This window comes from Hippopotamus amphibius, chromosome 5, assembly GCF_030028045.1.
Source record: "Hippopotamus amphibius kiboko isolate mHipAmp2 chromosome 5, mHipAmp2.hap2, whole genome shotgun sequence".
In the NCBI taxonomy this organism is placed as follows: Eukaryota; Metazoa; Chordata; class Mammalia; order Artiodactyla; family Hippopotamidae; genus Hippopotamus; species Hippopotamus amphibius.
In genome coordinates, this window is record NC_080190.1 from 85,399,176 (window position 1) to 85,423,245 (window position 24,070).

General features: G+C 38.7%; 1 protein-coding gene across 1 annotated transcript in view; it reads left to right on the plus strand.

The window, feature by feature from the left end:
• RYR2 (ryanodine receptor 2) overlaps positions 1-24,070 on the plus strand; it is a 549,009-nt gene that overhangs the window by 258,763 nt on the left and 266,176 nt on the right. Inside the window, exons 27-29 of the mRNA XM_057736978.1 lie at positions 157-240; positions 16,630-16,789; positions 20,053-20,200. Coding sequence (XP_057592961.1) covers positions 157-240; positions 16,630-16,789; positions 20,053-20,200 — 392 coding nt within the window. The remainder of the gene's footprint in view (positions 1-156; positions 241-16,629; positions 16,790-20,052; positions 20,201-24,070) is intronic.

Consider the following 24,070-nt stretch of genomic DNA (forward strand, 5'->3'; position numbering starts at 1 on the left):
TTTACAACAAAGTAAGCTTTCCTTTGCTTTAAAACAAAAGACTTCTCCCTGCATTCAAGGTGGACGGTTATACCTCATTCCCAGCTGCTATTATGGTGACTCATTCTGGACATAGGGAAGGAATAGTTGCAACTTATGTCTGGTTTTGTTTTCCAGGACTTTGTTGGCATTAGGATGTCATGTGGGTATATCAGATGAACATGCCGAAGAAAAGGTGAAAAAAATGAAGCTGCCCAAGAAGTAAGTTGAATGTCTAAGCAATGTTAAGTAGTCTGTACGTTACTTCAGTGTTACTGCACCCTCATAACTCTTGATGGAATCCTAGATGCCCTGCTTAAAATTCAGATTCAAAATCTAAACTTGCTGTATTACACCAGGGGCTGCATCAAGTCTATGGTGGGGTGAGAGTCTCCATGACAGTCCCCAGAGGGGAAACACAATATTCGGTAGTGTGTTACGAGTGGGTTATTTTCCTTGTGTGTATGTGTGTGTGAACACGTGTGCCCACACCCTAACTGATTGTATATGGTTTCCCACTTTCCACCCAAAATGTATAATTTTATTTATTTTTACAAAGAAAATCTATTTTAACAATGATTAAGAAGTCAGCATTATCGTTCCCACTTTAAGATGAGAAAACTGAGGCACTGGGTGCTCTGGGAGTAATTTTGCCTGCTGTGCTACAACCTCTGTGACCTCGTTTAACTTCTTAAAACTTCAGCTTTCTCATCTGCTACCAGGCATTAATAAGGGAAGTTTTAGGGATTAAATGACTAACTGCTGAATAAATGATAGCTATTGCATATTGTTAATTTTTCTTTATGTATTTTAAGTATTCAAGCTGGTCTTCTGAGGCCTGTATGTTGTAATTAGCAGGCCTGGAAATGTGCTAAGTAATATCATGGAGATAAAAACAAAGTACACTTAGCCACTCTATAATATCTATCAGTCACCCCAGATAAACATAAAATTAAAGTAGAAATGATGTGCTTGCTATGCAAGTACAAATTCTAGCAGGTCCTTTAGTCCAACAAACATTTTTACTCAGGTCCTCCAGTTTAAAAGATGTATAAAAACATAATCTACAAGGTTATATAAAGTATAGGACTATTTTTTGAGGCTCAAACCATATATGTATAAAACATATATGTACATATTTTTAGGGATATATGTTTATTTGATAAGACTAGTTTTTTAAAACAATGGAATCATAATTCTAGATAGTAACTACCTTTGGGTTGGAGTACAGACAAGAGTGTGGGAAGGGGAGGAGCGCACAGATAAGTACAGTGGTGTTGGTAATATTCTAATTTTTTAACATGGTGGTGGGTTAATGGAGTTCATTTTATCATAATGCTTTAAAGTATGTTCTCTTGAATGTATCAAAAATAGTTGCTTTTAAAAATAAAAATATGACAGGTGTACATCTAAATATATCATTAATTTCAATAAATGTAAATGAATTAAATTCTCCAGGTAAGATACAGTGATTGTCAGATTAGATTCAAAAAGATAGCTCATGTTGTATACCCTTCACACAGCTAAAGGAGGCACATCAAGAAATTCAGAACATGAAAAGTTGAAAAAAAAATGAGAACGTGATATACCAAGTAATATTATTCAGAAGGAAACTGCAATTTCCTTTTTGTCAGTGGTCTTATATAAGACAGAATAGCTCTGCAAACAAAATTAAAAAAAGGACACTGTATAAGGATCCAAAAAGATGAGCATAATGCTAATACTACTCATATATGCACTGAGTAAAACAGCTTCAAAAAATCAAGACAGCAAAATTTTAGTAGATTTTCCAAAATAAATAGACAAATGTAAAATCATAGTGATAATTCATAGCACAACTCCCAGAAACTAATGCATGTAACAGATAAATATGAATGATGAATAATAAAAATTTAACCCCCTCCAAATGAAAGCTTCACATACATAGAACACTGAACACATGCAACATTTATGAAGCTTTACATCCTTTACAACATGAAGACATTGATACTGTAAATGTCATATTTATTGAATCACAAGAAATAACAACGACAACCAAAAAATCATGTAAAGTCATGACATATTTAGAAATGTTAGAATGCAGTTCTAAATAGCTTATAGATCACAAATATCATTGTGAAAATTTAAAATACAAGAATGGAAAAGGCAAAGACTTCATATCAAAACATATGAGTTGCATATTTAAAGCAATACTTGGAAAAGCATGTTTTAGAAACCTAATAATCAGGAAGAAAAATCTCTGAAAAGATTGATAAAGGAAAAAAGAAATATTTCTTTTAGCAGCTTGGGGGATATTTTCAAGCGAGACAGCAAACTAACAAATTTATTAATTAACAAATTAATTTCTCAGTTAAATGATATGGACAATTGTATACAATAATATCGAAACTGACTCATGAAGAGAAAGAATGTTAATAGAGCTATAACTATTAAAGGAATTGAATTAATAGTTTAAAATATGCACATAAATCCTAAACAACTTTTCTATTGATTTCCAGCAAATATTTAAGAATGGGCAATCTCAAATGCAAAAGAAGCAGCACTTTACAGCTTATTATCTGAGAATAAAATAAATAAAATGAAATAAAATAAAGCCCAGATTAGGGTAGTATGAGGAAGAGAAATTGTAATCCAGCTTCACTTATAGGCATAGATACAAAAAATGCGAAGTACAATATTAGCAAACTTAGCAGTATGTTATGGCCAAGCCAAATTTATTCCAGTAATAAAAAAAAAAATGGGTTAACATTAGAAAATATATTTAATTAAGTTCACACCCAGTAGAGTGAAGGAGAAAATTCGTATGATCATACCAATATATTTAGTAATAAATATTTCGTAAAATATTTTACTTATGAGCATATGTACTCTTAGCAAGCAAGAATCTGAGAGAAGCTTTTTAACCTGACAAAAGGCCAACAGCAACCAATAGCCTATAAAGTAAAACCCCAAGGTTTTTCCTTTAGGATTCAGGAATGAAACATACAAACTACTAGTACCCGGTGAATTGAATATAGCCAGTGCAATGAGACAAGAAAAACATTATGAGTTTTGGAAAGGAAGAAAACAGACTGTCATCAATAGCAGGTGATATTATTGCATTGAAAACTCAGGGGACTTCCCTGGTGGCGCAGTGGTAGAATCCACCTGCCAATGCAGGGGACACAGGTTCGATCCCTGGTCCAGGAAGATCCCACATGCTGCAGAGCAACTAAGCCTGTGCACCACAACTACTGAGCCTCCACTCTAGAGCCCATGAGCCACAACTACTGAGCCCACGTGCCACAACTATTGAAGCCCGTGTGTCTACAGCCTGTGCTCAGCAACAAGAGAAGCCACCACAATGAGAAGCCCATGCACCACAAGGAAGAGTAGCCCCTGCTCGTCGTAACTAGAGAAAAGCCTGCACTCAGCAACGAAGACCCAATGCAGCCAATAAATAAATAAATAAAGTAATTTTTTTTTTAAAAGAAAACTCAGGAGGATCTACAGTATTATTTGTTAACAATAAGTTCAGCAATATTGCTAGATTAATACCTTTGAAGTATCATTTAGAAGTGCAAAAAAAGAAAAAAAAAAAAAAGAAATCCTAATCCCTAAGGTAGATGAGAAATCTAACCAGAGAGGTGTGAGACCTCTGTAGAGGTTTAAATTAGATTTAAAATCTTTAAAGAATATCTAAATAAATAGAGATAGATCATGATCATGGATGGTAAGATAGACATATCCATTCTCCCCCAATTAATCTTAGAATCCATACTTTTCCAGTCATTCTGCCAGCAGAGATTTTGAAGCACCTTGCTAAGCTATTCTAAAATATATATGGAATTTCAAAGGCCGAAGAATATCTAGAAGTCTTTTACAAAGGAAGGTAAACTTGCTCTGCTAGATATTAAGACTTATGATAAATCTATGGTAGTTAGGGAATTGTTATAATGGTATTGGGATAGGCAAGTTGAGACAGAGTTCCCAAATATATGCATGGATATATACAAATTTGATATATGCCAAAAATCTCATTATAGATATGTGGGAAAATGAAAACTGTTCCATCACTGGTATTCATACAATTGACTAGCAAAACAGAAAAAAGTTAGATCTCTACCTTTTGCTATACACAAAAATTTGCAGGTTAATTCAAGACCCAATTGCATGAAACAAAAATATTTTTTGGAGACAAGTGGAATATCTTCATGACCATGAGGTGGGGAAGGACTTTAAATCAGAAAAAAAAAAAAACCCCACAAAACAACCCCAACTTCACTTAAGTCTTTGCTTAAATATAAACTCCTCTGAGAGGTCTTCCTTAACCATTTATTATTTATAATGCTCTGATAATTTTCTTTACCTTGCTTTATTTTTTCACTTACACTTCTACAGCTGACGTTATTTATTCATTTAGTTTTTCTGTCTCCTAAACTGAAGTATGCACTCAAGATGCCAGGCCTTTGTCTACTACAAGGCCCCCAGTTTCTAAAATACCTAGTACAGGAGTGATGTCTGCAACATGACAGCATAAGATGTTCCTCCTTTTCATTCCCCTTTTATAAATGAATGAATTCGATGTCCATACGTGAATAAGAGTTCCTTTGTAGGCTTTCTGGACTTTGTACCTAGCTCTAAGGGACCCAAGAGGAATCTCCCTCACCAGTGCAGCTGGAAGGAGATAGAGAAACCTGCCTACCAGCTGCAGAACTAATGAAGCCAGTGAGGCTGCCTGGGCCCCCTTCCTGGCTGTGGGACAAGAATCTGGTGAGTGTGAACCAGGCAGGTACTCACCTTGCAACTTGTAGAAAAGTCCAGCCCTCGCAAAGGGAGATGCCACACACCACTGGAGAGAGAAGAACAAAGGGGGAAAAAAAAGAAACGGGAATTTGGTCACAGCAGAGGCAGTAAGAGAGACTTTTCCAAGCACCATCCTACCTCCAAGAAGGCACTTCTCAGGCTGAGGTATCAGGCAGAGGCATCTCTTCCCTGGGGAAAGAGGGAGAGGATGAGAGGGCCCTACTACCTTGGCTGGGTGGGACTTGGCTGGAGAAACCCATTTCTCTCCACTGGCAGGTGGAGTACTAAGGTGGGAGTTTGCAGCTAGGGGCTGGGAGGACTTTGAAATAGAAGCAGATAAGAATTTCAGATGCACTCAGCAGAAAGTCTACGCACATGCTGTTGGGAGGGCCACCCCTGGGATCTCCCTGCTAGATCTGTGGACACTCCTAACTCACCAATTACTAAATTCACACCCCCCTCTGCTGCCAACTCCCTGTGCATGCTTTTCTGGTCAAGAAGAGTGAACTCCAGGAGACAGACCATGTGGGTGAACAAGGGAGATAACACAAACTTGAGCTATTGCTCCACCTTCTGGAAGACAAAAGAAAGGTTTTGGATAGCCGGCCTGGTGAGTTTTAAGAACCAGAGAAGGCATGAAAGCTACGTTAAGGAGGTAGGTGCTGCTTTAAGTGCAAAAGCAGAGACGTGTAACTACAAGCATTATGGAAAAATCAAGGAAACGTGGCATCACGAAAAGAGAACGGTAATTCTCCAGCAACTGAGCTCAAGGACATGGAATATTGCAGTCTAACTGAAAGAATTCAAAGCAGTGTCGAAGAAACTCAGGGAGCCACAAGAAAATGCAGAAAGGCAATTTAGTGAAGTCATATGTAAAATTAATGAACAGAAGGAGTACTTTACCAGAGAGATTGAAATTACAGTAAGTCCCCTATATACGAGCTTTCAAGTTGCGAACTTTCAAAGATGCGAACGTGTGTTGCATCAGCACCAGACGTGAGTGAAATTGCATCTTGCCCTCCGTCTCTTATTGCTGACAGTCCTTCAGCTCTACCATCTCCTACCTCCTCTCCCTCCTCCAGTCAGTAACTCTTCTTGCCTGTTCACTTGATGCCAGCCCCTGTATGCCAGCTGTTGGACTGTACTCCTGTACATTTCAAAGTAGGATTAAAAATGTTTTCTCTATTTTTTGTGTTTGTTTTTTATGTATTATTTGTGTGAAAAGTATTATAAACCTATTACAGTACAGTCCTATATAGCCAATTGTGTTAGTTGGGTACGTAGGCTTACCTTGTTGGATTTATAAACAAATTGGACTTATGAATGTGCTCTCAGAATGGAACTTGTTTGTGTGTATAAGACTTGTATAAAAGAACCAAACAGAGGGACCTCCTTGGTGGTCCCATGGTAAAGAATCCATCCTATAATGCAGGGGACGCAGATTTGATCCCTGGTCAGGGAACTAGGATCCCATATGCCGTGGGGCAAATAAGCCCCTGTGCCACAACTACTGAGCCTGCATGCCTCAACTAGAGAGCCCGTGTGCTGGAAATGACAGAGCCCATGTGCTTTGGAGCCCGCACACCACAACTAGAGGAGAGCAAACCTGCATGCCACAGCTAGAGAGAAGCCCACTAGCTGCAGCGGTCTCGCATGTTGCAACAAAAGATACCACATGCCACAACAAAGACCCAATGCAGCACCCCCCCCTCAAAAAAAAAGAACCAAACAGAAATACTGGAACTAAAGTATTCAACAAATGATGAAAAATGTAATAGAGAGCATCTGTAGCAGAGCAGACCATATAGAAGAAAGAGTAAATGACTTGGAGGATAGCATTATATACAACTAGAAGATGAGGGGCAACTAAGATTTAAAAGGGCGAAGAAAGCCTATAAGTGCTATCTGATTCTATCAGAAAAAAAAATCTGCATAATTGGGCTCCAGAAGAAGAGGAAGGGGGGAAGGAGACAGTGAGTTTATTTAAAGAAATAATAGTTGAGGACTTCCCACGCCGGGGGAAAGACTTAGACATACAAGTCCATAAAGCTGAAAGAACACCCTATTATCTCCATGTAAAAAGACTTTCTCTAAGACACATTATAATGAAACTGTCAAAAATCAATGATAAAGAAATTATTTTAAAGGAAACCAGGGGGAAGAAAATAAAGTAACCTACGAAGAAATCCCATTAGGCTATTAGCTGATTTCTCAGCAGAAACTACAGGCCAGGAGAGGGTGGAATGACATATTCAAAGTGTTGAAAGATTAAAATTGCCAGCCAAGAATACTTTATGCAACAAAGTTACCTTTCAGATATCCCAGAGAAATAAAGGCTTTCCTAGACAAAAGCTGAGGGAGTTCACTACCAATAGACCTGCCTTGCAAGAAATGCTGAAAGGAGTTCTTCAAGCTGAAATGAAAAGGCACTGGTCAGTAACAGGACAACCTATGAAAGCTCACAACACACTGGTGATGGAGAAACAAAGACAGTCCACCCCAGAGAACCGTAACTGCATGTTAGGGTGGTGGGTTAACCACAGCGATAGTATAGAAGTTAAAGGAAAAGAATAGTAAAAAGAGCTATAGCTACTATAAATTGTTAATGGATACATGACATCAAAAGAGGTAAATTATAATATCAATAATATAAAAGGGAGGAGTAAAAGATGGAGCCTTTATAGGCTTTCAAAGATAAGTTGCTGTTAGCCCAAAATGGGCTGTTTTCTCTATACGATGTTCTATGCAGTTTACAAGACGAAACCACAAGACGAAAACCTAGAATGGATTCACAAAGACAAAGAAAGGGAAAACAGAGCATACCATCATGGAAAGTAATCAATTTACAGAAGTAGGCATAGAAGGAAAAAAGAAACGAAGGAGGGACTTCCCTGGTGGTCTGGTGGCTAGGACTCCGTGCTCCCAGTGCAGGGGGCACAGGTTTGATCCCTGGTCAGGGAACTAGATCCCACGTGCCGCAACCAAGAGTTTGCGCCGCAGCTGAAAGATGCCACAAGCTGCAATGAAGATTCTGCACACAGCAACAAAGATCCTGCACGCTGCAACTAAGACCTGGTGCAGATAGATGATAGATAGATAGTTGATAGATAGATGATAGATTGATAGATAGCTGGATGATAGATAGATAAAAAGGATATGCAAAGCAAGAACAGAACAATTAATAAGATGGCGTTACTATGCCCCTGTATATCAATAATTACTCTAAATGTAAATGGATTGAATTCGCCATTCCAAAGGTATAGAGTGGTTAGACAGATAAAAACAAAACCCAACTCTATGCTGCCTACAAGAGACCCATTTCAGATTTAAACATACACATAGATTCAAACTGTAATTGGTATGGTGTGCTACATTCCCTATTTGAAAATAGGCAATCTGAGTGTTAGTCTTTTTTTCTGATAATACAGATCATTTCACTTAAAATCCTTAAGGACTTTTATAGAACATGTGATTCATCATAGTTCTGTTCTCTGATTCTCCCTCTTCCTCCTCACCCTCCTCTCTAAACAAACCAGCAGGCACCTGCATGGTGCAGTGCATTATTGCCTATTCTTAAATTCATAAACTTTCCCACATTTGTTGTAAAATTAAGCTCTTGACCCACTACCGAGTGTGATAAGCAGAGTCCAATTGCTACAGGAGCAAAGAAAAATGCACCTGAAAAGGAATCCATTCCCAGATCTTGTGTATCTCATATCTCTGAGTAATTGGGATATTTAAAAATCTAAAGAGTTAAATGAAAATAAAATTCTTGTCTGAATGCCAATGCCTCTTATTCAGACTTTTTGTTAGCACTTGTCTGCTGTTAAATCAACCCACAACATAGTAGGTCAGAAGCTGGTTGCTTGTATATATCACTGGGAAGTAAGACGTTGTACTGAGGTATGAAAAAGCCTATTAGAAGCGTTTGAGAGGTATTCAAGACTAGGCTAAACTGCCTCCCTCCTGCGCCTGATGCTGTGAAGCCACTGCGGTGATGGAAAGTGGAGGGATTAGTGGTATCTCTCAGGTGTATTGGGGCAGATAAAAGGTAAAGAATGATATCCTCAATGCTTATAGGTATGTATAAATTTAAAATGGCTTTCGGGAATGAATGCTTAGATACTGAATGTGCAGACCTGTATTTATACTGTGTGTATAGACATGAGCACATGCGCAAAATGCAGTGTATGTAAATATTTACCTAAATGAAAAATAGTTTTACAAATGCAGCTGGTCTTTTTCAATAAGGATGAGGCACTGTGATTGTGAAGAAGCCATTCATATGCTCTTTTGGTGGATAGTGAGTAAATTTCACAGATCACAAATTTTGAAATGTGCTTATACGTAATGGTCTTCATTTGCTCTCGTTGGACTTCATTTCGTATTTAAACCCAGTGGGCCTTGCAGCCAGAATGCAGCTTGATAGTGGAAACCTAATCCTCATCTGTTCAGTGCAAACAAAATCACTGTTTTCCATGTTCCTTCTCACCTTTAAGTTTTTATTCAAAGGTCTTCTTCTCAAAGCAGTCTTTCTCTTCCTCTCTAAAACGGCACCCTATTTTAAACTGTATTTCCTCTCATGCTCCCTTTTCTATGTGATTTTTCCTCAACAGCATTTACATCCTCTGACATACTATTATTTTATGTTTATTTTTACTGCCTGATCCCTCATCTAAACTGAATTTCTATAAAGAAGAAAACCAGAGCCAGACAGAAGTTAAAGCCATAAAGGCAAATTTTATTCCAGAACTATTGCAATAGGGGAAGAGAGACCTCAGTATTCATATACAACAAGAACAAGTGGGGATTTGTAGCTAAGGACCAGAGTGGGGGTCAGTGGATGGAAGATTACTAAGAGGAAACATCAAGGAAAAGGGGGATTCTGGTAAAACTATCCAGATAGGATTCTTGCTGAAGGCAGACCAGAGTGATAGGATATCAAAGGTGGGGGATTTCCACTAAATTGACCTATCTGGATTCTTGCTAAAACTGGACTAAACAAAATAAGGACAGAGCCCAAGTTCAGAGACCAGGTCAGAAAGAGGACTCAAGAGGAGCCTGACTCAAGTTTGGTCAAAGGAGAGTCTTTGTTAGTTGTCTCCATTCACGTCTGCAGGCATCTTACTGATCTTGGATGGACTCAGTCTGTGGCAGCTTGAAGCAGGGGTTTGGTTCCCGGCCAGAGGTTGAAGTCAGGCCGTAGCAGTGAACACTGAATCCTAGCCATTAGACCAGTGGCAGGGGACAAGGCCCCTGGCCCTTCAGCTTTGTTGAAATGAAGTTCCACAAAGAGACGGAAAGTAGTGAAACAAGTAAAGTGTTTATTAGGAGGAAAAAGAGTACGTGACACGGGTGGGCTCAGAGAGAGAGCCGTGCCCTCGTGGTAGTTTGAATCACTTTTATGGGGTTTGTCTTTTGGGTTTCCACTGGCCAAACATCTTGCTTTGCCTGGCTCTGAGTCCGTACTTGGTTTATCTCAGGGTCCTCCCCTTGTGCATCTCTTAGTCGAGATGGATTCTAGCAAAGAGGCCTATGGGTAGGTTGACATCACCTACTATGGGGTGTCACCCCCTCACTTTTTGACCTCCAAGAAGGCTTTCCACTCATGTGTAGTCGGGAAGGTCTCCTTGACCTTGAGAATGACAAATATGTGGTCTCTTTGTCTCTTATCCGGACAGGGCTCAGCTTCTCCTCCCTCCTGCTATTGTCTTCATCTTGGGGTATCTGTCCAGAGGGGACAAACTCCAGCTGCTCATCCTGGGGCCCATCTATCTCCTGCCTCGTTGTGGGATGCATGTTTTCCTGACTGATCTTTGGACCACACACGGGGTCTCTCCTCCTCATCTCTTTTGAGTCCTCCAGGTCCTTGTCCTGCTTTCAGCTTCACTCATGCCTCTTTAGGAGGCTGGAAGCCTAGGAATGCTCTCTCTGGCAACTTGGGTACTGTAGTCTCTTGGTGGAGGGAGGAGGGATGGTTGCCTGGCAGCCTAGACTTGGCTTGTTGCCAAATCTGTTCCGAATCTGTGCTGCACAAGGATTTGGGTGTGGGAGATTCTGGAGTCTGGCCATTCTCCTGGGTCCAATCTGGTAAACAAGACAGAAGCTCCCCTCAGCTCTGGATGTATCTGGTTTCCATCTGGGCAGGGGGGTGGAGAGCCTTGGCTTCCCTTTTACTCTTCTCTCCTCTAGGCTCTGGAACCTTCAGCCTGTCTGGGGCTGGAGAGACTGGACTCTTTATCTGGTCTTCCTTTATGTTCCAACACATCAGAGCCTTGTGCTTTTAGTATTCAAAAGTAGAGCTTTTAATATCAGAAGGCCTTTCTCTAAAGACTGTTGTCTCTGCAGTGAATTTTCAAAGCCTATTTTAAAAATCCAAAAGCTAAGAATGGCTTTTTTTTTTTTTAATCTCTCTTGAAGTGATCCTCTCTTGGTTTTGTTTCAGATAGGCTGTGGGGTACAGGAAGGCCTTGGGGTCAAAAAGGAGTTAGAGGTGGGGGAGGCACAGGGCATATCATCATATTACATGTTTACTTAAAAACAAAATGAAGTGAAGTAGTAGAAGAAATACATCCCTGGCCTTTCCCCTTCTAATTTCTACACTGAAATTATTCTTCTGTGTTTGTTCTCGGGGGGAGGGTTATGAATATTCTCTATCTCTGTTCTGTGAGAATGTCAGCCCAGTATTCATTTTTAGTAGGTGTGCTTCCAGCAAAACTTGTTCTTAATATCTCTGGTGTGCAGTCATCTGAGATTTTCCCATTTGTTCCAAGGTACTCAAAGGGTTGATTTGGTTTTGAAATTTACAGCTAACAGCCACTGAGCTTGGGCATCATCTTTCCATGTTTACCAGGCATCTTTCACAGCGTAATGACTTCCAAGCTTCATTTAACCTGATTCATACTAAGCAAGTAAGCTTGAAAGGTAGGAGAGGCTGGAAAAAAAGAAAAGGCTTGTTCTTTAGTGTTTTTGGTATTCTGCCACGTTTTTGTTGCACCACTTTAAGTGGCCCTTTAGTGATATTGTACTGAACACTTTTTTTTAAAAGGCTCATTTAGAATTCCTGCTTAGGAAAAAATGTGGGTCAGTTGGGAATAAGCACAAAACTGAATTGCTGCTCCACAAGACAGTTCATCCGTGGGGCCAAGTGTTATCAATGTTTTGTTTACATCTTTGGGAATTTGATGCAAATGAAACTGGCAGTTTGCCAGGGTTTTGTTTTGTTTTTCCAGGCAAAGAAGTATTTAAAAAGAAATTTTACTGTAAGGAAACTGACACCCAGAGATTTGTGAAATTCATTAACCTCACTCTAAAAACTATTGCATTATATACCGCATCAAAATAAAACTAAGAGCTAATAACTACAAAACAACTTTGATACTTTGGAAGTGAACTTATCGAGTGTATTTGTTTAATACCGTGCATGTTCCTCCTAACCTAAGTTTGCAAAACGACGGATGGCACCTCGTCTTAGGGTATTAAAGTAAGGGAAGTGGAAAACTACACCTACTAGACAAGTAAATGGCAGAAGAAAGAGATCGATTGACTGATTCTGGCAGAATTTTCCCAGGAAGCTTTAGAAGGTAGAGTGTAATACATAGATGTCTTTAATATGAGTTCTAGATTTTTTTGTATGAATATAATTATTAATGACATGACTTTTCCCTATTATTTAGGCTACAAAATTCTATTTCCCAAGAATTGTGGTAACAGTCTTTTCTTTATTTCTCTTAAATCTCTGGAAATCAATCTGAAACTTTACTTGGAACCATTTAGCTTACAAGATTCATATCAATCACATTTTATTCAAAAGCTTTCTTCTCTGCTCTTTTTCAATCACAAAAGAAAATAGTTTATATTAGTAGTTTGTGAATCTTTATGTACCTAATCAAATTGTATTAATCAGATGAAGTGGACATGATTTGCTAAAGTACATTTATGCACCTTAAAAAAAATCTTATTTTGGTATAATGATTTGATTCTTACTTTGTCATGTCCTACATACAGAAAAATGGTTTTGTACATCATTGTTGATGCCACTGGTTAAAGCATTCATGATGTCACCATTCTTATCAGCCTCCCGAGGTTGAAGTCTATTCATCTCAAAGATATTTGTATTTATTTTTACTGTAGAAGGTGAAGCACAAGTGTGGAAATAAGGTTCAGGTGAAATGGGAATTAGTAACTTTAATTTGGATGGGATCATTTGCCATTTAAAAGAACCACTTTACACTTTAAATTCTTTCTTGCACAGGGCTATGAAGGAGAGCAAGTGAAATGAATCATAGTTTACATCTGAAAATGAGTGTGAACTAATTGTGTTCTTTCAGATCAGCAGATGTAAGTGCACGTCTGTAGGTTTTCCTCATGATCACAAATTAAAGCAACTCTCATAGACATTCTATATAGGAAGAGGGAAATTCAGAAAATAAAGAGAAATGCTTATGCTGGTATTATCATATATGTATATATTGTAGACATATAGTAGAGTGTGTAGTTCTACTATAGATTAGTAGAACTTATCTATTTTTTTTATAGAAAATACCCTTCGAAAATTCCTCCCCATTCCATATAAGACATGGCTGGTGGGGCTACCATGAGAATTGGTGGCAGCGGAAGGCTCTCTCCTCTTTTAGAAGACATATGTCCCTCACTAGGGTAGCACAGGCTCTAGTCAATTATTCATAGGTTAGCTTCAGAACTTGACTGTGTGTGTATCCTCTGTGACAGCTAGGAGGGATCAGGACCCCTGGAAAATGAGAGAAGAAAGAGAGTTGTGTACTGTTCTGCTACTGTGTGCTGGGTGATTGTGGGGAAAGTCAGAAAGAGGGTAAGAAATAGAGGTGGGAAGATGAGAGAGTACAAAAGACCAAGTTTGTTTGTTTTTTTTCTTTCTTTCAATTGAAGTATAGTTGATTTACAATGTTGTGCCAGTCTTTGCTGTACAACAGAGTGACTCAGTTCTACACATATACATGTTCTTTTTTAATATTCTTTTCCATTATGGTTTTATATTCTTTTCCATTATGGTTTTATAATCACAGGATATTGATACTGTGCTATATAGTAGGACCTTGTTTATCTCTTCTGTATGTAATTGTTGGCATCTACTAACCCCAAACTCCCACTCCATCCCTCTCCCCCTCCTCCCCTTTGGCAGCCACAGGTATGTTCTCTATGTCCATGAGTCTGTTTCTGTCTGTAGATAGGTTCATTTGTACCATATTTTAGATTCTATGTACAAGTGATATCATATGGTGTTTGTCCTTCTCTTTCTGACTCACTTCACTTAGTATGACAATCTCTAGTTGCATTCAAGTTGCTGCAAATGGCATTATTTCATTCTTTTTTATGGCTGAGTAGTATTCCATTGTATATATGTACCACATCTTTTTTATCCATTCATCTGTTGATGGGCATTTAGGTTTTTTCCATGTTTTGGCTATTGTGAACAGTGCTGCTATTAACATAAGGGTGCATGTATCTTTTTGAATTATAGTTTTGTCCAGGTATATTCTCAGGAGTGGAATTGCTGGATCATATGGTAATTCAATTTTTAGTTTTCTGAGGAACCTCCATACTGCTTTCCATAGTGGCTGCACCAATTTACATTCCCACCAACAGTGTAGGAGGGTTTCCTTTTCTCCACACCTTCTCCAGCATTTGTTATTTGTAGACTTTTTGATGATGGCCATTCTGACTGGTGTGAGGTGGTACCTCATTGTAGTTTTGATTTGCATTTCTCTAATAATTAGTGATGTGGAGCATCTTTTCATGTGCCTACTGGCCACCTGTCTGCAAACGACCAATTCTTTATCATTACCCCCAACCCTGCTTCCAGCAAATAATGTTAAACTTGGAAATTGGACGATGTTGGCTCGATCACCTCTTGGTGCATTTGAAATGCATTGAGAACTCTTTCTTGAAGAAATTATTTTCTGAGTGAGAACCTGTATATAGGCTGTTCTTATAGTTGACAGATTTGTCCATTTAATTATCCAAATTCTATAAAATACAGTGATTTGTGTGAGTGATTAAAAAATCCCATGTGGCTTCTTTATAGGAAAACAAAGAAAAAAATATTGTTAATTACCCAAACATGCAGAGTCCTGATTTAAAACAGAACAAAATTTCATGTCATTAAATTTAGCTTGTGGATGTAAATGAAGTGACATAAGGTGGTAATTAGCCATAATTTTTGCAATTGCTAGACCAATCTGATCTACTTAAACCAAACAAAATATTTTCTAAAAACTTTTGCCTATAGATAAATCATTTATAAAATACAAGATGCCTTATAATGAAGTCAGAGTATTTAAGGTAAAAACTTTTATTCAACCTTCATTCAGCTTTATTTATTGCTGTCATATGTGTATTCATTCAATACTTTTTTATTGAATAACTTCCACGTATCAAGCACTATTCTAGGACCTGTGGACAGCTAGGAGCAAAGCAGTTCAACTCCCTGCTTTTAAGGAGCTTACCCTGTAATCAGGCTAGCTGTAGCCCAGAATAATTAGAAGAAGAAAGATTACTTATAGTTTTATCTTTAAGACCGTTTACTCATGTTCGGATAACGTTTTTTTACCTTACCATAATTATATGGTGAATTTTCTGTACTTTGCACCAAAGGAGGATCTTTGAGATGAAGATGCATATCTCTTTATATTCATTCTGTAAATAAAGTTAATTCTTTCAGAACCTATAGATTGAAAGGCTGCTCTCTGCCAGGCACTCTTTTAAGTATAATGACAATTAGAAAAATGGATCAGAATTGGATCCTGACCTCAAGGCACGGTTGATTGTAGGGCCACGGCAGTGACAGAGAATGAAAGAGAAGCAGCTGCACAACAGGCTTTGTGCTATTCTCTCCAGTTAAATAGATGAGACAGCTCTGTGTGGGGGTGTGTGTGTGTAGCAGAGCACTCCTACTGCCCTAATATATGTCTGTTGAAAATTTCATATTTTCAATTTTATATTTCTCCCAAAAGGTTAAAACTTATACTTGTTTTAATACCTTTCCTCTCCAGCTCAGAGTGTAGAAATAGTCTCTTGTACGACTTCCGTAAAATCCAGACCTTAATCATATTTTAGATGATTATGTGCCTGGTATTTCCTGGTCTCTATCTTCTCTTGAGGCTTCCTAAGTTATGTAACTAGGAATGGCAATAGGGAGATACTGTATAAATGCATTAAAATGCCCCTGTTGGGCTTCCTAGGTGGCGCAGTGGTTAAGAATCTGCCTGCCAATGTAGAGGTCACAGGTTCGATCCCAGCTCCAGGAAGATCCCACATGCCGCGGAGCAACTAAGCCCGTGTGCCAAAAAAATAAAAAAATAAAAAAAATAAAATGCCCCTGTAGAATAATGAATAGCTAATATCTGAAAGGATACACGGATTCCTGAAATAAATATTACATTAATATAACATGTAAATGTTGAAGAAAAATGAGGACTTAACCGGAAGAGAAATTCATCAAATGTTTTAATTACTGATACTTTGATTTATGCTGTACGAAAGCATCAACCGTTCAGAACACAAAAGAGAAACCCTTCTCAACTTTGAGAGATAGATGTTGCCTCATTTCTATTTTATTGGAGTAAAAATGAAAACATAAAGATTGTGCGGCTTTTCCACCTGATGAGTTTTCAGTTTAAGTGAAAGGGGCCCCGACTTGCTGATGGGTACATCACCACTGGTCACCACTGTGGTTTAGGGAACAATAAGAATTAGGAACAGTTGGAACTAAAAGACTGTTGTAGGGATGTTTCAGCCTTGACTTTTTTGGACAGGCGCGTTGGACATTTCTTTGGCTTTGCTTTGTAGTTACCAGCTGACAAGTGGATACAAGCCTGCCCCAATGGATCTGAGCTTTATCAAACTCACCCCCTCGCAGGAAGCGATGGTGGACAAGCTGGCAGAAAACGCTCATAACGTGTGGGCCCGGGATCGAATCCGGCAGGGCTGGACCTACGGCATCCAGCAGGTAGGTGGGAACTTAGCTCCACAGTGTGTCCTCCGAGACTGACTTCAGCGGGACTTAGTACAGCTGGTTACAGGAGAGATTAAGCAAAGACTACTGTGAAACTCATGTCATATAGACATCTTCAATGTACACGTGCACAGGAGCACCTGTTTAGGGCTGGACTCAAGTCAGACCACCCCAAGTCTGGTTGTCGTGAGAACCACAGTGACTATTACCAGACCAGTGATTTATAACGTGGTTTTGTGGCATTTCTCTCTCTGAGATTGTATTTTAGGAGAAGCTTTTGAAATATGAGAAGATCGAGATAAACTAATAATAAAAAAGGTCCACAGTTCCTTATTTAACCCCCCTGGAGCCAGATGAATTTCAGAATCCAGGTATTTCTTGGTTTTCAGGATGGCGATACATTGGCCATGGTCCACAGCGCCCTCCGCAGGCAGCGGTCTATGTATACATTTTTCTTTGTCCAGCAGTTGATACCAAGAGGGAGAAGTAAAGATTATGGGGCGTCCGTCCCTGGTGGTCCAGTGGTGAAGACTCCGCACTTCCAGTGCAGGGGGCGTGGGTTCGATCCCTGGTCGGGGAACTAAGATCCCACATGCCACGCAGCCAAAAGGTAAAATAAAACTTAAAAAATAAAATAAACAAAAGGCTTCTCCCTGAAAAGAAAAAAATATATATCAACAGTCTTGCATCAGTTCAGATCATTTTTGCCACCGAGTTTTTATGAAACTTACTGAGAAACAGAGTTTTCTGAGTTCTCTGGATTTCAGAATCAGGCATCTCGATTAATGGTTGTTAGTTATACTCACAGGAGTAACTAACAGTCGCTGGGTCTGTAATGAGGCAGCAAAGCAGAGCAAATTTTAGCCTTGCCTCTTAGTGACTGTGTGACCTTGGGAAGGCTACTTAAATTCTCTCTGTGCCACTGTTTTCCTCCTCACTGAATTATTGAATTTCATTATATAACTTATATACAAGAAAGGCTTACAGCACCGAACAAATACTGTAGAACACTTTGCTATTATTAGATGCCAGTCACTATGCGTAGAGTTTTACATCTATTTTCTTCTTTAACTCTTACAACAGTTCCATGAAGGATGAACGGTTTTTATTCCCAGTTCACATATGACGTACAGGGAGCTAGAGGGCAATTTGTCCAGTGCTGCCAGGTGACAGAACCAGGTTGGCATCAGGCCTTCTGACTCCAGAACCCAAATTCTTCTCCTCCTTTTCACAGCGCTTCTTGGCAGCTCATGGGCAGTGCCTTGTCACTTCAAGATTTTCAGGAACAAACTGGATTGTTACTGATAAGCTTAGGCTATGGTTCAGGATAAAGGCTACATGCTGGTCTGAAAAATATATTTCCAAAATTCTTAGCTGGTGACTTTTGTCATTTGGAAGGCTAAAGAAAACTCAGCCTTGATTTACTTCATAAAATGATAAGCTATTTTTATATGGAATTGAACTGGTTGTAACTGATGAGATTGTCAATAGTCAGTCCGCCTACGCTTTGTGTGTGTGTGTGTGTGTGTGTGTGTTTATGAACCTGAACCGTATAAAGGGTCTACACTGGCCGTCTGCCAAAGGAGTGCTCACTTGCCTTGCAGACCACATGACTCTGTGGGGCAAACCAGGATCCCCCTTGTGTCCACCTCTTCCTTGTGCGCGTGGGTCCTCTTCATAAAACCACAGGGCTCTGTCTGAGCTGGCCAGAGCTCTCCCTGGAACCACTTCCCCATCCCCTCTCCCAGCTCCCACCGCATCCCTCCACCCCATTCCCCGTTGGCAGAGCACACTTTGCTGGGTTATCTCAATGAGTGTTGTCTTTCATTTTTCACCACCCTCTTCTTAACGTAATCTGGTTCAGAACTAGATCATCAACTCCTTGAGAGCAGGAGTTTGTCTTGAGGTCCCTCTTCTCTGTCTCTCTAGCACACTTGTGCTAGATTTCAAGCCCTGGTGTGCAGGGAAACACAGGGCAGCTTCTTTTAACAGTCAGATTCCCAGGACACCATTTCCAGAGAGTGTGATTCATCAGAAGTTTCTAATTTCTCTGTAGGAGAAGTTGGGGGGCAGCAACCGTGTGGAAAGGGAGGGGTGCTGGGTGATGTATTGTGAAGCTGCATTGGCAGTGCAGGCACCCTGTTTACGCTGCTTGTTTATCTGGGGGTGGCTTTGGAGTGGGGTCCCCGACATGCAACCCAGATGATTGGACTCCAGGTGTCAGCAAGTGGTCAGGGAGTCAGGATGAGGTATTTAGAATAGATTTGCTAGAGAAGGGGAAGAAGAAAGGAGGAGACAGTTTTCCTTGTCTCTCGCCAGACAGAACAAACCCTGTCCACCACAAAGCTATTTTTGTTTTTTGGTTTTTGTTTTTTGAGAAGGTTTGGGAGTATCCACAGCCTCTCATGCTAAGGTAAATTGAGAATTGAGTATGCCTCCTGAAATACAGAACGTTTTACACAACCTGCAACAGTGAGTGAATGTAAAGAAGTAATTTCTTAAGCATTAGAACCCTAAAGACGTTCAGCCTCGGGGCATCTCCACTCCCCATGAGACTAAGTTTTGTACTTACTCTTAAGTTAGGTATCCTTTTGCCAAGATCGCAAGATAGCCTCTCTTCTAGCTTGGTCAACACCATTTTAATCACATTTTAGAGTTGGAGCCTCTTTTATAAAAGCCAAGTTGTGAGCTTTGTAGCTATTTAAGTATTCCTGGTATGACCTGGTTTCACCAGTTGATGGCATCAACTTAATGCATATTTTTCAAGCTAGTTGAAGTCATGGCATGGCCTTCCACACACTGAGTTTTCTCTGAAGAAGGGACAGCAGCCTGGTGTTGTCCATTGGCTCAGAATCAGAGACGTCAGGTAATAATTAGGCTCTTCTTGTAACAAAGGCCTGCCAGTCAGCTTGGCAAGGAAATGGTAGGTTCTCTTAAATTAGCCCATTGCCTTGTGACCAAGGCAGATGGAAGATGATTATTGAGATCCTTAAAGTTGGCTTTTGTTGTTGCTGATATTTTTACGTTTTCTTCTCATGGAGAGGGCCTGCTTTAAACTGATGCAGTTACTCACTTGATTAAATCTTTCATACTATTAGTATTTCTCTAAGTCCTGCAGCCTGGGAAGACGAAGGGAAGGTAGAAGGCGTAGCATCCACCTTCAGACAATTTGTATTTTGATGTATTTGATGGCTGTCTCATTTCCAAACGCTGTTGGTCATCCTTTGATGATCACACACCTTTTTTCCTTCCTGTAGGATGTAAAGAACAGAAGAAATCCTCGCCTTGTTCCCTATGCCCTTCTAGATGACCGAACTAAGAAATCCAACAAAGACAGCCTCCGTGAGGCCGTGCGCACGCTGCTGGGGTATGGCTACAGCCTGGAGGCACCCGATCAAGATCACGGTATTTTCATTTCACTTTCTTCTCCTCCCGTTGCACAATCACATAGTAAGTTCTTTGAAGCCAAATGCATGAATAAAAGGGCGAGTGCAAGATAGAGTCCTTCAGTCTAAGTATATGATTTAGGCCAGGAGTTTAGAGCATTTTTGTCCTGAAGGACACTTGGAGGATTTAGATCACCTCTCAGCAGAGAGTCCCAGGACCGCAGTGATTCTGCAGCGGGAAGAAAGGGGTTTACCTTCCCGAAGAGTCTGAGGGAGCAGCTAACTCTGATTCTGCTACTGCCCCTCACTACCCCCCCACCCCACCAGCTGTCCTTCAGAAGAGCTAGTTTTAGTTGTTTCTGGGAGGAAACCTATAGCGGCAGCTGGTGATTCTAAACCTTCATTATTTAGACTCTTATAGGCCATAGTAGTTAATTAGTGCAATATTTTGCTTTAAGGAAAACACTCTAGAATAGGCACTCAATAAATAAGTGTTGAATAAATGGATTTTTAAAGCTTCTATGAAGAACACATTTCCTTTGAATAATACCTTTTAAGAATATTTCTTAAGATGGTCAACCCCTTAATCCTTTGCTCCTGTAGTTTGAGTTGGTGTGAATATTCATATTTTAAAATTGCCCAAAATGACATGAGTTCTGTGTGTTTCCTTAAAGCACCTATATTTTTTGATAGAAAGTTTCTAAAATCTATGCCAGATATTCTCTAATAACTAATATTTGCAGTTTAGTATCTATGCATAGGAATTAAACCTTAAATAGTATTGGTGTTATAAAATAAATAGGTAATATTTATATAGCGCTTATCATGCGTAACAAGTGTTTAGAACACCTTTAGAATTATTATTTAATCCTCACAGTAACTCTATGAGGATGGTCTGTGTATTATGCTGATTCTACAGATAAGGAAACAGATTCAGGGACTTCTGTGTCTTCCCATTTACTGAATGATAGAGGCAGGATTCCAGCCCCAGATTTCGGTCCTTTGAGTTGAGTCAGTATGTAGTTAGCATCTGGACAGCTTGTAGTCATTACTGAATCCTTATATTTGCTGCAAATAAAATTAGATATCTACTTGATAAAAATAATATTCATAATCATAATATAACTTCTTGTGTATCTTGAGGTCAGCTTTATAGCAACAAATATTGGGTAGACTCTTATTAAGAAGTAAATACTACTGCAAGATACAGAAAAGATCCCTGTTTTAAGGGGTATGCAGTCCACATGGTCCCTGAGATGGAAGTAAACAGTAAAAGCCTTCCAAGCCAAGACATAACGATTGGGAAGTGTTCTACAGCTGTCTGGTAGAGAATAAGCCCTCAATCAATGCTAATTATTCTTTTTAAAGTTTGTTTTTTAATTGAGGTATACTTTGCATATAATAAAATACACAAATCTTCAATTTGGTAAAATTTGGCAGTTGTATACATGAGGGAACCCACCAGCCAAAGGAACAGGTGGACCATTTTCTTCCTCACAGAAAGTTCCCCCTGCCCCCGAAAAGTAACTGCTTTCTAACTTCTATCATCACAGATTAATTTTGCCCCTTCTTGCATCATGCATAAATATAATCACTGTATTTTAGTTTTTATCTGACTTCTGTTTCTCAGCTACTGCTCTTGTGGTCATCCATCTTTTCCTATGTATCACAAAATTACTTGCTGAGTAGCATTCCGTTCTTCTAATAAACCACAATATTTTTATCCATTCTCCTATTGATATAGATTTGGGTTGTTTCCAGTTTTTGATTGTCATCAATAAGACTGCTGTGAGCATTTGTAGACAAGTCTTTGTGCAGATTTCTACTTTCATTTCTTGTAGGGTAAATAGGAATAAAATTGCTAGGTCATAGGACAGATGTACATTTCACTTTACAAGAAACTTCCAAAGAGTTCTGCAAGTATGCTTCTATGACCGATATGTGAGGGTGTAGTTGCTCCCCATCCTGGCCAAGAATTGGTAGTGAATCTTTCTGATTTTAGCCCTTATGGTAGATGTGAAATGGTATTTTAACGTAGTTTTAATTTGCATTTTCCTTATGAATAATAATGTTGGCATCTTTTCTTATACTCATTGGCCATTAGTATATCTTTTTTGATGAAGTGTTTGTTCACATCTTTTATCCATTAAAAAAACTGGGTTGTTTTGTCTTCTTTTTATTAAACTGTGAAAATGTATATATTTATGTATATAAACATATGTATGTTTTTCTGGATATAAGAACTATGTCAGATATTGGAAATATTTCCTCCCAGTTTGTGGATTGCTTTTTCATTTTTCTTAATGAGATCCATAGAGCAGACATTCTTATTTTTGGTGAAGTCTGTTTACGATTTTTTTCCCTTTAAGTTTGTATGTTTTATGTCCTGCAAAATCTTTGCCTATGTAAAAATAGATATAATCTCTTGTTTTCTTCTAAAAGTTTTATTATTTTAGCTTCCTGTGTTTAGGTCTGTGATCTAATTTGAATTAATTTTTGTTTGTGGTATGAGGTTGTGGTCAGGATTTTTCTGTTCAGATGGATAGACAGCTTTCCCTGCACCATTTGTTGGAACAATTATCATTTCTTTATTAAATAACCTTGGTACTTTTGTCAAATATCTATTTACCACTCTGTGTCATTGATCTATACATCTATCCTTAAGCCAATACCACATGTCTGTATTATCATCTTAAAAAAATCTTAGAATCAGTTAGGGTAAGTCTTCTTAACTTCTTTACTTTTTAAAGAATTTCTTTACTCTCCTTTTTCCTTTGCATTTCTGTATACATCTCTCTATATATATTAGATTCAGCTTGTCAATTTGATTTTGATAGAATTACAGTTGAATTTACAGATCGATTTAGGGAAAATTGACATTTTAACAATACCCAGTCTACCAATTCATGAATATGGTACACTTCTCTATTTATTTTGGTCTTCTTTAGTTTATCTCAAAATGGTTTTGCAGTTTTCAGAGTAGAGGTCTTCCCCATTATTTTTTAGATGTTTGAGATTCTTTGAAATGATTTTGCATTGTGAATATGACCAACCTAGTTGGTATTTACATGGTGATCATATATCCTTGTGCTCAGGCTGAATGTATCTACCAGTTCTTACTGCTTTGTTTTGGGGGTCTTTTGTATTTTTGTAAATTCTTTAGGACTTTCTATCTACATAACCATGAGGTCTAACAACAACAACAAAAAAAGCAAAAACAGAAAGAACAGTTTCACTTTTCACACCTTTTTTGTTTCTTGACTTATTGAACCAGTAAACAATGCTGAATAGAAGTGGCTGAGAGAAGTTTCCCTGCCTAATTTCTAACCCTAAGGGAAAGAGTTCTAATGTTTCATCACTAAGTATGATGTTAACTGTAGGTTTTTTATAGATGCCCTTTGTCACATTGAAGAAATTCCCTCTATTCCTAATTTGTTGGGAGCTTTTATCAGGAATGGGGTGTTGAGTTTTGTCACATGCTTTTATTGACATTTTTTGAGAAGGTTATATATTTTTCTTCTTGATTCTGCTAATATTGTGAATAACATTGAATTTTGAATGCAAAAATAAGTTTACATTCTAGGATAACTCTACTTGGTCATGATATATTACCCTTTTTACATATAGTTGGTTTCTATTCACTGTTTTGTTAAGGATTTTTGCCTCTGTGTTCATGAGGACTACTGGTAGGTAATTTTCTTTTCTTGTATATTTCTTCCTTAAATATTTTGTAGAATTTATCATTAAAACCAACTGGGCCAGGAGTTTTATCCTTTAGGAAAGGGGTTTGATTATAAATTCAGTTTCTTTCTTTCTTTTTTTTTTGGCTGCGTTTTTGGGTCTTCATTGATGTATGTGGGCTTTCTCTAGTTATGGTGAATGGGGCTAC